We start from the raw sequence: 12,781 nt of genomic DNA on the forward strand, positions 1-12,781 counted from the left end.
TCAAGGAAGGAAAAATACTAAACACTTAGTTGGTTAGAGCTAGGGTTCACGGCAACTGGTGTGTCAGCTTGGTGCTTAAGGGGGGGACCTCCCTGGGGGCCAAGTGAGGGAGCAACCACGTGAAAACAGGGGACAGGGAATGGTGAGGGCGCGGGGCAGTGGGGTCAGCATGGGCAAAGGCCCTGAGCTTACCAATGGGTTGGTTGACTTTAAAGAAAAATGATGTGGCTGGGTGCAGTACTATGATATGACACACACATATTGTGATGTCACACATGCACTGTGATGTCATAATACACTGCACCATCACATACATATACAGGGATGTCACCCACGTTTTATGATGTCACAGATACACGGAGATATCACATGTATATTGTGAATTACACATGTAATTAAGATCTTCCAACAGTCACAGTAGAAATTGTCAAAAGCAACAGGTGATTAATCTTCATAGTCTCCTTAGTTAAACAGTTCACTCCCACTCTGGCTGTCTTCAGATCCCTGTTTCCTCTGAACAGCACGTGTTAGCACTGACTGCATGTCCCGGGTCATGCAGCTGGTGGCTCTGCACTGGGTAGTGTGTGGCGAAGGGAGCCTGACCCTTCCCCACTGGCCCTTATAGCCTAGGCCAGGTAATAGCCACTGAGCCCCCCTCCCCCGCTGACTTCCATATTCTAGAGTCTTCTCAATACCCCTGCAGACAGGTTTCTGCCCAGTTCCTCCTTGGACTACACAGAGCAGGGGAACCAAAGCCTGCTGCTGTGCCTGGAGCGGTCAGGGACTGTGAAGGCTGAACTAAGCCCAGGAATCTGCCATGAGCCCTCCCAGCCACTGCTTCTGCTCCCTTTATCCCGCTAATCCTCAGCCTGGGAAACGGAAGGGCCTTCTCCAGCCAGTGCTGACTCACAGGCCCTGCACCACCCCTCACCCCTCTCCTGTCCACTTCTTCATCCAGAGGTGGCTGCAAGCGTCTGTCTCTGGGGGACAGAGCTGAGTGGCTGGAAAGGGTCTCTGTTCTCAGTACAGTTGTAAATGTGGACTCTGTCCATGTTTAGCTCATGATTGCGAGGCTTTGAGTGGGTCCCTTCACTCTGCAAATCTCAGGATCCTTGTCTGGATTCCTGCCAGGCCCCTGCCTAGGGCTGACAGGGAAACAGGGTGAGGCGAGGGGGAGGATTTCTAGTAAGAGCCATCTCATATGGGAGGCCATGGGGAGACCTGGAAACCTCCATGGGTAGAGGCATGGGGAAAGGGGCCCAGGAATGTGTGTGGTGTAGGCAGAGGGGCACTCCTGGAAGCTGAGTGGCATCTGGAAAATGGGGTACAGAACCCTAGAACCAGTGCCCTGAGCCTCCCTTTTGTCAAGATCCTAGGTTGGTTCTCATGCTCAGTCTGCATACTGCCCACTGCTTTCTGCTGCATCACACAAGTCCGGGCCGTGTGCTCACCCCTGATCCATAGCAGCTACCCTAGATGATGCGCTGTGGGAAGCTGGAGTATTGCTTAGCGGAAGAGCGGCTGCTGGATGTGTGGAGTGGTCCTGGTTTCATCTCTAGCAGTCCACGGATATAAATGAGAGAACACCATGATGTCTCTCACGGCTGAGCTGCCCCTTGTGCCTGCCATTCTGACCGCTTCCTTACCTCTGGTTGGTTCTTCCACCCATCAGTCATCAGGGAGACTGAGGCTCACAGAGCAGTGCCTCCAGGCTCCGAGTTCTGGCCCTCACTTATGCTCTGTGCCTGTTCTGACTCAGAGGGGCGGAGGCCTGCAGTCCCAGGGCTCTCCAAGCTGGCTGCTCATCTCTTGTTCTTCCCACTTTCCCGTTCCTTCCAGATCATCATCTTTGAACAGGAGAACTTCCAGGGTCACTCCCACGAGCTCAGCGGGCCCTGCCCCAACCTCAAGGAGACTGGCATGGAGAAGGCAGGCTCCATCCTGGTGCAGGCTGGACCGTGAGTGTCTGAATGCTCTTACCTAGCCTAGAACTGTCAGCCTGGTAATTGGGATGTTGAATTGGGGGTGTCTGATATTCCTGTGCTCCTAGATTGTGTATGATGGGGGCAAGACTTGGGGTTTGGCATCCGAGAGGGAGTTTGTGCTTAGGAGGCTGGGTTAAAACCCCCACTAGGAAACTTCTAGGCTGTGATGTGTCTGACCATGGACTTCCCTCTCTGATACTCAGTCTCCTTTGTGTAGTGGACACCTTTGCCCTGTCTCTGCTCAAGAGAAAGGGGATGTAATTTTGGGGACTGCCTTTCTCCTCACCATCCGCGAGGTGCATGAGGGCCGTGTGTCTCTCCTCTCCTCAGCCCTCCTTTGTAAATGTCTTGTGAGTTCTCAGGGTACAGGAGTCCTGTACCAGCCAGGTGTCGAGTGTGATGTCTGAGTCTAATGGCCCTGTATAGGCAGAGTTGTTAGCACGCACAGGGAGCCGGGCTCTGCCTCTCTGGAACACGGGCCTCCACCATTTCAAGCACGTCTGACCTCATCCCCTTTTGCCATTTTGATGGAAGAATTTCCCAAACATATTTTTAAAATTGAAAGTAAGTTTTAGCGTGTTTGGTTACTTGTGTGTGTTGAGGGGGGTAATGGAGGGCGGAACCCAGGGCTTCACCTATGCAAGGCAGCCCCACCACCGAGTTATCCCTTCTCTATAAAACTGTTTTATATACAATATGTCTTGATTTTTAAAACTATTTTAAAATTGTTTTCTGGGTTTGTTTTGTTTTGTTTTTGAGGGTCTCACTACTTAGTTTAGGTGGGTTTTGAAGTCCCTGGTAATAGAATTCTGGGAAGAAAAATAATTTTTGCTTAAAATCTGTACCCAATATTAGGAAGGAATAACTCAGCAAAGAGTTGTGTTTCCCCCCCCCTCCCAATTTTGACTTCAGCTTACCCATCAGAAATATCCATCATTAAGATTTTGGTATAAATGTAGATTTTTTTTTCCTGTGCATGTATTTGTGAGTTTTTTGAAAAATAGTACATTGGGGTGGTAATCGTGCGGTGTCTGTGGAACGCACAGAGGCAGCAGTGCCTCCCTGTCGGAAGTCACCCTTCACGGTGGCAGAACAGTCTGTTTAAGGTACTTACTTGGGCTCCACCGCAGACTCCTGGGCTTAGGGCTCAGGAAGCCACCTCAAGCCAAATCCTGGTTGTATTTATGTCCAGCTGAGTTTGTGAACCCAAACTGTCTGTTGTTGTGTATGGTGGCTTTGTACGTGTTCCCTAATTTATCCACCCTCCAGGCTGTTGGGTGTTGTAAGATCGCCACAATGAATAGTTTTGTTCAGCGTGCCTGAGCTCTAACTGTTGTTCTTAAGAACACAGTACCTAAAGCCGCTCACAGGACCTGCTGCTGTAAGTCATCCTTTAAGTGCGTGAGACAGAGACAGTTGCCTCCCTCACCGAGAACTTACATCTGAACAGCCACCATCGCCACACAGGAGGAGAGTGTCTCTTTCTGCCATGGAGAGCCCCGGAAACTCCCCACTCGAGGTCCCCCCTTCCTTTTCCCTATTTATCCTGTGGGTCTTGCCCTCCCAAGAGAGTGCTGTGGATTACAGGGAACCCTGTTACATCCACAGGTGTCACACAGCCGAGAGTATCTGGGGGGGGGACCCCATCTGCTCCAAGCAAGCGTGTGCTCACAGTCTTCTGTTCCCTGAAGTGGGGTACAGTAGTCCTTGCACAGTGCCTGCAAGGCATCTGGTGTCCCAGGTCCCCTGAAGGTGATTTAGGGTGCACAGGAGGCTGTGGCCATTGTAGAGATGCAACTCGAGCTTCATTAGATTGCAGTCCAGGTTTTCACCAGCACAGAGCAGTCACTGGACATCTCTGTACCATGAATCTAGAAGTTAGAACCCTGTGTAAAGGCAAGTAGAGAGACAGCGGGAAGAATTGAGTCTGGAACCTGCTGTGGAAGAAGCTGTGACCTGCATGACCTTAAGTCCCAGAGCTGTGCTCAGTGGCCAGCTGATGGTGCTCTCCCCTCTCCACGCCTGGCTGAGGTCACCCTGTCTCCTTGTCGTCTCTAGGCTGAGGCATGCACACTGTGGACACTGGCCAGCAGCACTAGATAGATAGGATCGTGGGGCTCTTGTTCTACACTCAAAACTGGTTATTACTTTCCCAGCATCCTCTTGGTCTTAGGGTACTGGGTGTATGCACTGTGATCTGTGGCCAAGCTGTCCTTCAGACTGGTCACTTAGTTCTCCCATGTGCTGCAGGAGGTCAAGGGCAGTGGGGCCTGGGTTCTGGATAACCGAGGTCCCCTTGTGCTTAGCCTCTCTGTATTTGGGTTTCGGTGGGGCCAGTGCAGAGGAGCTGAGTGCCAGGGCCCTGCTGGCCATGGAATGCCCAGCGAAAGACCTTTTCTTGTGTCTTGCAGTTGGGTGGGCTATGAGCAGGCCAATTGCAAGGGCGAGCAGTTTGTGTTTGAAAAGGGCGAATACCCACGCTGGGACTCTTGGACCAGCAGCCGGAGGACAGACTCCCTGAGCTCTCTGAGGCCCATCAAAGTGGTAAGCCCTTCCTGCCTTCTCTTACACCTGCACTGGAGCCAGAGGAACGGGGTCCGGGAGATTCTCCGCCTACACTGTGCCCTGGCCAAGGACCTCCTTTGTGGGGTGTGGTCAAAGGCATTTGGCCTCCTTGAACCTCTGTTTGATCACCTGCGATTAGGACTTCAGTTCTTGCTACCAGAGACTCCCTCATTCCTAGCACAATTCCAGGGGCTGCCATTCCCAGGACAACTCCTGTGGGTGTGTCCCTTAGGGCCAGGCTCAGTTAGCAATCATGAGTATTAAAGAAATCCTGGGGTTTGGGGGAAGGAGAAGATACTTCAGTTAACGTGAGCTTCTAATCTATTTCTGATCCTGATTCTTTTTTTTTTTTTCGAGACAGGGTTTCTCTGTGGCTTTGGAGCCTGTCCTGGAACTAGCTCTTGTAGACCAGGCTGGTCTCGAACTCACAGAGATCCGCCTGCCTCTGCCTCCCGAGTGCTGGGATTAAAGGCGTGCGCCACCACCGCCCGGCTCTGATCATGATTCTTACTAGCATGTGAACTTTTGGGCAGCAAAAGGGCTCAGCAATGCTCACTTATGTGCCCAAACCTTCCAAAGCCAGATTTGTACCTCCCAGAGCTCTGTAGAAGATCGGATGTTCCCAAGACGTGAGCTCTTATGTTGACTCTGCTCCTCTTAGCTGAGTGACTTTGGGAGAGTCACTTGACCTCTCTGAGCCTCAGTTTTCTTGTGTGTCATATGGTATAAAAGCTGCAGAGAGGATGGAATAATAATTGAGAAAAACTTCACTGGGACAGTAGATCTGGAGATGGTGGGAGACCCTGCACCTGCTGGGGACACCGGAAGCCTGCATGCTGCATGCTGTGTGCAGGCAGGTGCTGTTGTTTATAAAACAGAAAGCGAAGGTGGAGGGAGGGGACCTGGAATCTCAGGGCCCAAATGCTCCCTGAGCGCAAGATCTGAGATTTCTTGTCCCATGCCAGTCACTCCATAAGCATCCAGTCAGGATGCTCGTCCCACCTCCCACCATGAGGTGGGTGATTGGCAGAGGTGGGTGAAGGGGGTAGGCTTCATCCACCCCTCCATTCACAGGACAGCCAAGAGCACAAGATCATCCTGTATGAGAACCCCAACTTTACTGGTAAGAAGATGGAGATTGTAGATGACGATGTGCCCAGCTTCCATGCCCATGGGTACCAGGAGAAGGTGTCTTCTGTGCGGGTGCAGAGCGGCACGTGAGTGTGACCCCAGACTTAGCTTCTAGGACCCCGAGTCCTCTTCTGCCCTGAGCTCACTGGGTTTGGGGAGAGTCATTGCTTTGTCTTGCACCCACCCTCAGATCCTGGGTGGGAATCACCAGCCTGTGGGCTGTAGGAGGTTCTGTCCTGGGCTGTGAGCCCATCCCAACTCCCAGCATCTACCTGGGCAGGTGGAAGCAGCAGGTGCCATGAATGGAAAGATCTTAGCTCAGAGGGAAGAAGTTGGAGCTTCTGCCCCTGCAGACCCCTGAGCCTGTGAACAGACTCAAGGAGGAATTCCACTTTGACACATGACCTTGGCTGTGGAAATCTCACTGTGAGCGGAAATCTCACTAGGCGGATCCTCAGGCAATGTGTGCTGGGTGGCGCATACAGTCGTCATCCTATACCCACGGCTCTGTTGCTGAGCTTTAACCAGCCATGGGTGAAACATTCTGGAAACACACACATGCACATCCACATGAACCCACATACACAGTGGACCCAAACTAAACACAGATGAGTTTTTCTGCTGCTGCCCTCAACAACACAGTGTAATGACTGTTTTCATAACACTGTAAGGACAGTAGGGCAGGGATAAGAAGTCACCTAGAGGGTGGTGCGGTTAAGACCACTTGCTGCATTAGCATGAGGACTTGAGTTCAAATCCTCAACAACTGTGTAAAAGGCCAAGTGTGGCCCACATCATACCTGTCACCCCAGAGCTGTGGAAGGTGGAGACAGGAGGATGCCTGAGGCTTGCTGGATGTCAGCTTGGCTCCAGGTTCATTGAGAGACCCTGTATCAAGGGAACAAGGAGGACAGAGCCGGTCACCCAATGTCCTTCTGTGGCTTCTGAGAGCCTCATCTGCACATGGGTGAATACCCCCCCCACACACACACGAGAGTCTGTCAGTGTTGGATCCGTACCTTAGGTCATGCTCACAGACACCAAGGACCAATACACACGCCTGGGAGTGGAGTTATTTGTGGTAGAAACAAGCATTGTACTAAGAAAGAGCAGAGCACTCTAAAAATGGGAGTGGGCAGGGTGGGATGGGGGGTCTGGTTCTTCCTGAGTCACCCCACATTCCAGTGCCAGGCGTCTCTCCTCAGGCCATGCAGCCTAAGCTCTCAGGGGTCACCAGCCTGCCTCTTCCATATGTTACCCTCAGTGCTTCTCTCCTAGCGTCCTGCCTTGTGCTTTCCCGGCCCACCCCTGGCCCACTCCGCCACTGCTGCTGAGTGCTGTGGTCCCAGAAGCCTTTGCGAGAGAATCAGGGTGATGATCAGTTTGTCTGGACTCAGGTCCCTAGCAAGTGGCAGTTTGCAGTCATCCTTCTTGACTGTTCACACCACAGAAACTGGTGGACGCTTTAAATCATGGTGTTGGTTCCCCAACAAAGCGAGCTTGACCATGCGCCCTGGTTTCCTAGAGTTTGTCAAGCTCCACCAATATAAACCTCTGTATACAGCCGGCATCTGTCCTTGGCTGATTTAATTTGCTCACCACTGCCAAGTGTCATACCCTGTACCAGGTACTCCAGATCTGAAGGCAGATGGGGTCCTCCAGAGGTACAACTGTCAGTCATCTAAGAGTCCACACAGATCTAAGGGGCTTCTGTGAGGCTCCTGGGCTGGTATCTGAAGACAGGAGTAGGACTTGCGGGGCAGAGAGGGCCCGAAGGGCATCCAAAGAAAGCTGTGTGAGGCGGCCCTGCGGTGAGAGGGAGAGGAGGCCCTCGAGGGCGTTCTTGCTCTCTGAGGTTGATGCAGAGGATGGAACACAGGGATGCTGGGCAGGGACGGAGGGAAGAGTCCTCTGGACAAGTCCCTCAGCTTGGGCTGGGGAAGATTTGTCATTTTCATCGAGTGCTCTGGAGTTAGTGACACGCTGCCTGGAGAAGGCTCTAAAGGTGGGTGGGTGATGGAGTTCCATCCTCTCTCCCTTTCCTCAGGCCTTGCTGTTAGGCACTGGGTCAAGATGGGAATGTCCCGAGGAGATGCTGGGGCCCGTATAATTCTAAGATTTTGTGGAATTTAAGGTTTGTGGTGTGAGGTAGTGAGCTTCCTCTCAGGAGAAGGAAGTAAGCGCAGGTTCAGGGTCAAAGGGTGGGGCAGAGAGTGGCATCCAGGCCTTTCCTCCTCCTCCTGGTGTCAGGACGCCCCCACCTGTGTCTCCTTTCAGCTCACATGCCCCACACCTCTGCCTGCAGGTGGGTTGGGTACCAGTACCCTGGCTACCGTGGGCTACAGTACCTGCTGGAGAAGGGGGATTACAAGGACAACAGCGACTTCGGGGCCCCTCACCCCCAGGTTCAGTCTGTGCGTCGCATCCGTGACATGCAGTGGCACCAGAGAGGCACCTTCCACCCCTCCAGCTAGAGCCCCAACCTCCCCCTCCCCAGGGGCCAGGCCCACCACCCCGGGGCCTCCTGATACCAGAGTGAATAAAGTGTGGCTTGCAACATGTCTGCTGTGGGTCTTTTATTGATGGTGTACCTGGGGCACACGTGTGTGCACGTGTGCATATGGAGGGGAGGGAGAGGAGCAGATAGCAGGCTTCTGGGCTGAGGTTTGTGATAAGCCTCCATGGAATCTTACATCTCTGCCATTCATTCCACAGCTGTGTGACCTAGAACACACTGGCAACCTCTCTGAGCCTCTGTCTATCTGGTTTACCACTCCATGGCCAAGTTCAGTGTGGCCTTGTATGGTCCTCCCCGGGGTGGGTGACGGGTGCCTGGTCCACTTTCTGTCACCCTCACTGTCTGTCATCACTACAGACCAGGGCACTGGCTTTTGTATCTGCCGTGGATCCAAGGCCCTGCCGTGTCCACCACATCTGGGGAGAAGCTCAGCCACATGTCTGCGCGTGCTCAGGTTCCCTGCTCCTCACTCTGTCCTTGGGTTGGTTTGGTCTCTAGTGTGGCTGTCCTGGAGTCCAGCTAGGAGGTCACATCACAGGAGGAGGGAGGCTGTGAAGGCCTCACTCACAGGCTCTATCCCAGGTGACCTCTAAGAATTGTGCTGTTCCCATGAGGGATGAGCAGGGAAGGAGAAAACAGGTGTGTGAGGGCAGTGTCTCCTTCTCAAGGTGGATGCTGGGTCTCTCTTCACCTCTTCTGGTAGAACATGGCGAGCTCAAATCTCAAGCCGCCCCCGTCCCACGGTTTTCATAGTCCTTAAATGTTCTTCCCAACCCCAGGACACAGAGCCAGTCTCCAGTGCCCATGAGTGTTTGAGGCCTTTGCTCTCGGTGCTCACGTTCTTACCATTTCTGTGCCTTGAATGAATTAAAGCCCAGCTTCTCCTTTGGTTTTCCTTCACTCGGAGCAGCCACTAAAGAGTGCAGGGCACTGAAGAACCCCACAGGATTCTGTTCATAGGCTGTTTGTTCTGTCCCTGTCATCTCCTGTATATTTTGACCTTGTTGGTATCAGACCGTTGCTTTGCAGGTGGGGTGACAGCCCCCAAGGTTAGTCTGGAAAATGCTTGGACACTCTTGGTCATTTAAACACTCTTTTGAAGCACCTCCTCCAACATGAAAAAATGAGAAACAGCGGAGGCGTATCATTCTGTGATCTGTCGCTGTAACAAAATGCCAGAGGCGAGCTACTCATGAAGAGAGACAGTGGTTCCACAGGCTGGAAGTTCAAGACCAGGCAGCACCTCTGGACACAGGGTTCCTTTGGAAGGGTGACAGGGTCGAGCAATGGAAGGGAGCCAATTGTGTACAGAAGGGGCCAAGCTCACTCTGTGAATGATGTCCCTAACCCTACCAGATATGATTCATGGCTTCCAATGATGGAGTCCCAGTAGCTTTAGCACCCCGCTCTAAACCCTGCCTCTTTTTGTAAGATTAAAAATGTTTTTAGCCTTATTTATTTCACTTTATGTGTACGAGTGTTTGTCTACATGCACATGTGTGCATCTCATGTGTGCTTGGTATCTGAGGAGGTTAGAAGAGGGCACTGGATCCCCACACTGGAATTACAGATGGTTGGAACCACAATGTGGATTTTGGGAATCAAACCCAGGTTTTCTGCAAAAACAGCCAGTGCTTTTAGCCACTGAGCCTCTCGAGTTTCTCAGCCCTGATTCTCCTTAAAGGTCCAAGCACCATACCGGAGGTTCACTTGCAGCGCCTGAGCTGTGGGAGAGCCATTCAACCCACAGCAGGAGCAAATCAGTGAGTTCTAATAACGCTCATGTCCTTGCTCCTTCTTCAAGCACCGCTGTGAAGGCGCTGCTTTCTTCCTGGGTCTAAAGATGGGAGTTGAGCCACAGTAATTATTATGGATGAGGCTGCATTATTCAAGAGGTGCAAATCTGGCCACAGGAACTCATAATGGGGGACATTCTTTGGAAGTTGGTTGCTGCAAATGTAACACAACAGTGCCCGAGTAGGGAGTCCCTAATCCAACATGAGGGCATCGTTATGCAAAGGGGAAACACAGACATGAACACACAAATTCATGGCGGGTTGTGTGTGATCATTGGTCTTCATGATCAACCTGATGGGACTGGAATCACCCACGGGACACACTCTGAATGAGTCTGTGCGGGAATGTCCAGGAAGGAACAATTGAAAATGATGATGGCCACTCTCTAAGGGGAGGCAGCGCCTCCTAATAAGAGGTCCACTGCGGGAGGCCCACCTGCTTTTGTCCATCTGAGCAGGTGTCTGTTGCTGCTGCCATTGTCCTGCATGGACACCAGACTCCGGCGGCTTCAGCCCTCCTCTGAAGACTCACCACAGGCCCTCCTGGACTGCAGAGCTGTACCAGGGATTCTCTAGCATCCCTGTGGACTGAGTGGCTTATGGGTTCTCTATTTGTCCAGTATGTGAGGGGTCATTGTTATACTACTTAGCCTGACTGTGTGAGCCAACAGGGATAAATCTCTTTTATTGTGTCTTTTACTACTTCATTACAGAGTTGATTCTTTCCCTCTGGGAACCCTGACTAACACTACACTGAGAAGGATGCATTGCTTTTATTACCCAAGGAAGTCCCGAAGCTGCTGGGACAGGCTCCCTGCAGCCTGCAGGAGTGGACTGCCCCTGGCACTTCAGTATCAGATGCTCAGCCTCCAAAACAACACCTGTCTTGTTCTTTGTCCCAGCACATTCACATGGCAGTGGCAAGAAAAAGGAGACATCCCTGGACCAGGTGAGGACTTCCCAAGAGGTGAAATGTTTAGAGACATGGAATTTTCCGGGTGAAATTGAGGTGAGAAACAGTCTCAGCAAAGGGAACAGATGGGAAAGTGGGGCAAGCAAGAGGCATAGCGAGTCGTCCGCCCACCCACCTCCACCCCCGCTGGGCATGTGGGAATCTTGAGATTAGGGATGTGTGTGTTGATAGCAGGAGGGGTGGGTGGCTCCAGGGAGAGCGCGGCTTCTCATTGACCGGTCAGCCTCTCACAAGGTGAGTGGTCAAACTTCAACAGACATTCTTTGCTTCAAGATCTGCTAATCTGGGGGCACCCAGGGGGTCAGCTAATCTCACATGGGTTCTCAGCAGGGAAGGGCTCAGGCTGAATGTGGCTGCCGGCTGGACCTCTTAGACACCCCCAGGTGGGTGTTTCTTGGTGCGCTGGCCTCCCCACCTCAAGGTTTCCAGGAGTGGGTGCCCCAGGAAGAAGATGCAGCTGACTGTCATCTTTGTGACTGGCTCCCCATTCTCTAGAGGCGTCAGGGTCATGTGGGGTTGCCCAGGTTTGGGAGGAAGGAGCACAGTTCCCACCAGTCATTAGGACATCTGGTGGTGGCCATCTTCAGAAAACACAGTCTTTCATTGAGGCACTTGGGATGTAAAGAATGGGCTTCTGTGGGGCAGGGTGGAAATCTGGTGTGTGAATTCAGCAGGACACAGGCTCTCTTGGGTCTGGGATTTCCCTCTGTATGCTGTGATTACCATTGATAAATAAAGGAACTGCTTTGGGCCTATAGCAGAGCTATAGGGGAACAGAGCTGGGGGGTGGTGGACTAAATGGAATGCTGGGAAAAGGAGGCGGAGTCAGAGAGAAGCCATGTAGCCCCACTGGAGCCTGCTGGAACTTTACCCAGTAAGCCATTGTCACGTGGCGATACACAGATTAATGGAGATGGGTTAAATTAAGATGTAAGAGTTAGCCAATAAGAAGCTAGAGCTAATGGTCAAGCAGTGATTTAATGAATACAGTTTCTGTGTGATTATTCCAGGGCTAAGCAGCTGGCAACCAACAAGCAGCCTTCCTTCAACACAGGACTAGTAGCTGGTCCGAGTCCCTGCCTCCCCTCCCATTGTCTGTCGCAGTAGGGTGTTGTCTGCCCACTATTTCTGTCCTCCCATGTCCATCCCCCTAGTTGTCCTGGAAGCCTCTTCTGGTCCCCACGGACAGTCACCTTTCTCAGTTCATCTGGGAGTCATTTCCCCGAGCAGCCACCAGGTGTCAGCAAAGCGCCATCTTCGGCGCGCCGTCAGTCACCGAGTTGGGCGGGGCCTCGCGCCACCCTGGCTGCGGAAAGCTGCAAGGCTGAGTTTTTGGGGTCCCACGCGGGAGCGCTTGCGGTACACTCACCGACTCTGAAAACACAGGGTACCTACAGGGAAAAATCAGTGTTTCGTCTTATGTTTCCATTCCACCGCCCAAAAATTGGAACACAAACCACCGCGGAGATAAAATGAAAAATGTTTTATTCTTGGCTTCCACGCGATTGGCCACAACGCTAGGGGTCGCTCGACTTCTTCTGGGTGTCTGCGCGTGGAAGCCGACGAGCCTTCCGAGAAAAGAGCTGGATGGGCGGTGTCTTCCACAGGAAAAGCCCTGCACGTGTGTAAACTACAGAGCCAAACAGTCTCCACGAAACTTCAGAAATCTGAAATTTTAATTTTATTCTCGCTTATACAAAAAAATGACTCTCTTTGACTCCTTCCCCTCTCCCAAACATTTAAAATATAAAAATGTTGTTCAAAAGAAGTTGACTTGTGACCTAGGAACACATCAACTAAACACCACGTTCCC

The 12,781-nt window shown here is 52.1% G+C and overlaps 1 protein-coding gene across 1 annotated transcript; it reads left to right on the forward strand.

Moving 5' to 3' along the window:
• Positions 1 to 1,479: 1,479 nt before the first annotated feature.
• Positions 1,480 to 8,155, forward strand: Crybb2 (crystallin beta B2). Its single transcript, XM_075976514.1, has 5 exons — positions 1,480 to 1,540; positions 1,760 to 1,958; positions 4,397 to 4,529; positions 5,625 to 5,767; positions 7,987 to 8,155. Exons 1-5 carry the CDS (start codon positions 1,480 to 1,482, stop codon positions 8,153 to 8,155), a joined length of 705 nt encoding a protein of 234 aa, XP_075832629.1.
• Positions 8,156 to 12,781: the final 4,626 nt, after the last annotated feature.

Source organism: Microtus pennsylvanicus, chromosome 1, assembly GCF_037038515.1.
Source record: "Microtus pennsylvanicus isolate mMicPen1 chromosome 1, mMicPen1.hap1, whole genome shotgun sequence".
Taxonomy (NCBI): Eukaryota; Metazoa; Chordata; class Mammalia; order Rodentia; family Cricetidae; genus Microtus; species Microtus pennsylvanicus.

What these genes read in the sequence shown, in the direction of transcription:
- Crybb2 (XM_075976514.1), top strand. Translation starts at nt 1,480, where the DNA reads ATGCGCTGTGGGAAGCTGGAGTATTGCTTAGCGGAAGAGCGGCTGCTG. An exon ending in ATCCTGGTGCAGGCTGGACC is followed by an intron (nt 1,959 to 4,396) that starts GTGAGTGTCTGA and finishes TGTGTCTTGCAG; the next exon opens with TTGGGTGGGCTATGAGCAGG. An exon ending in GTGCGGGTGCAGAGCGGCAC is followed by an intron (nt 5,768 to 7,986) that starts GTGAGTGTGACC and finishes CTCTGCCTGCAG; the next exon opens with GTGGGTTGGGTACCAGTACC.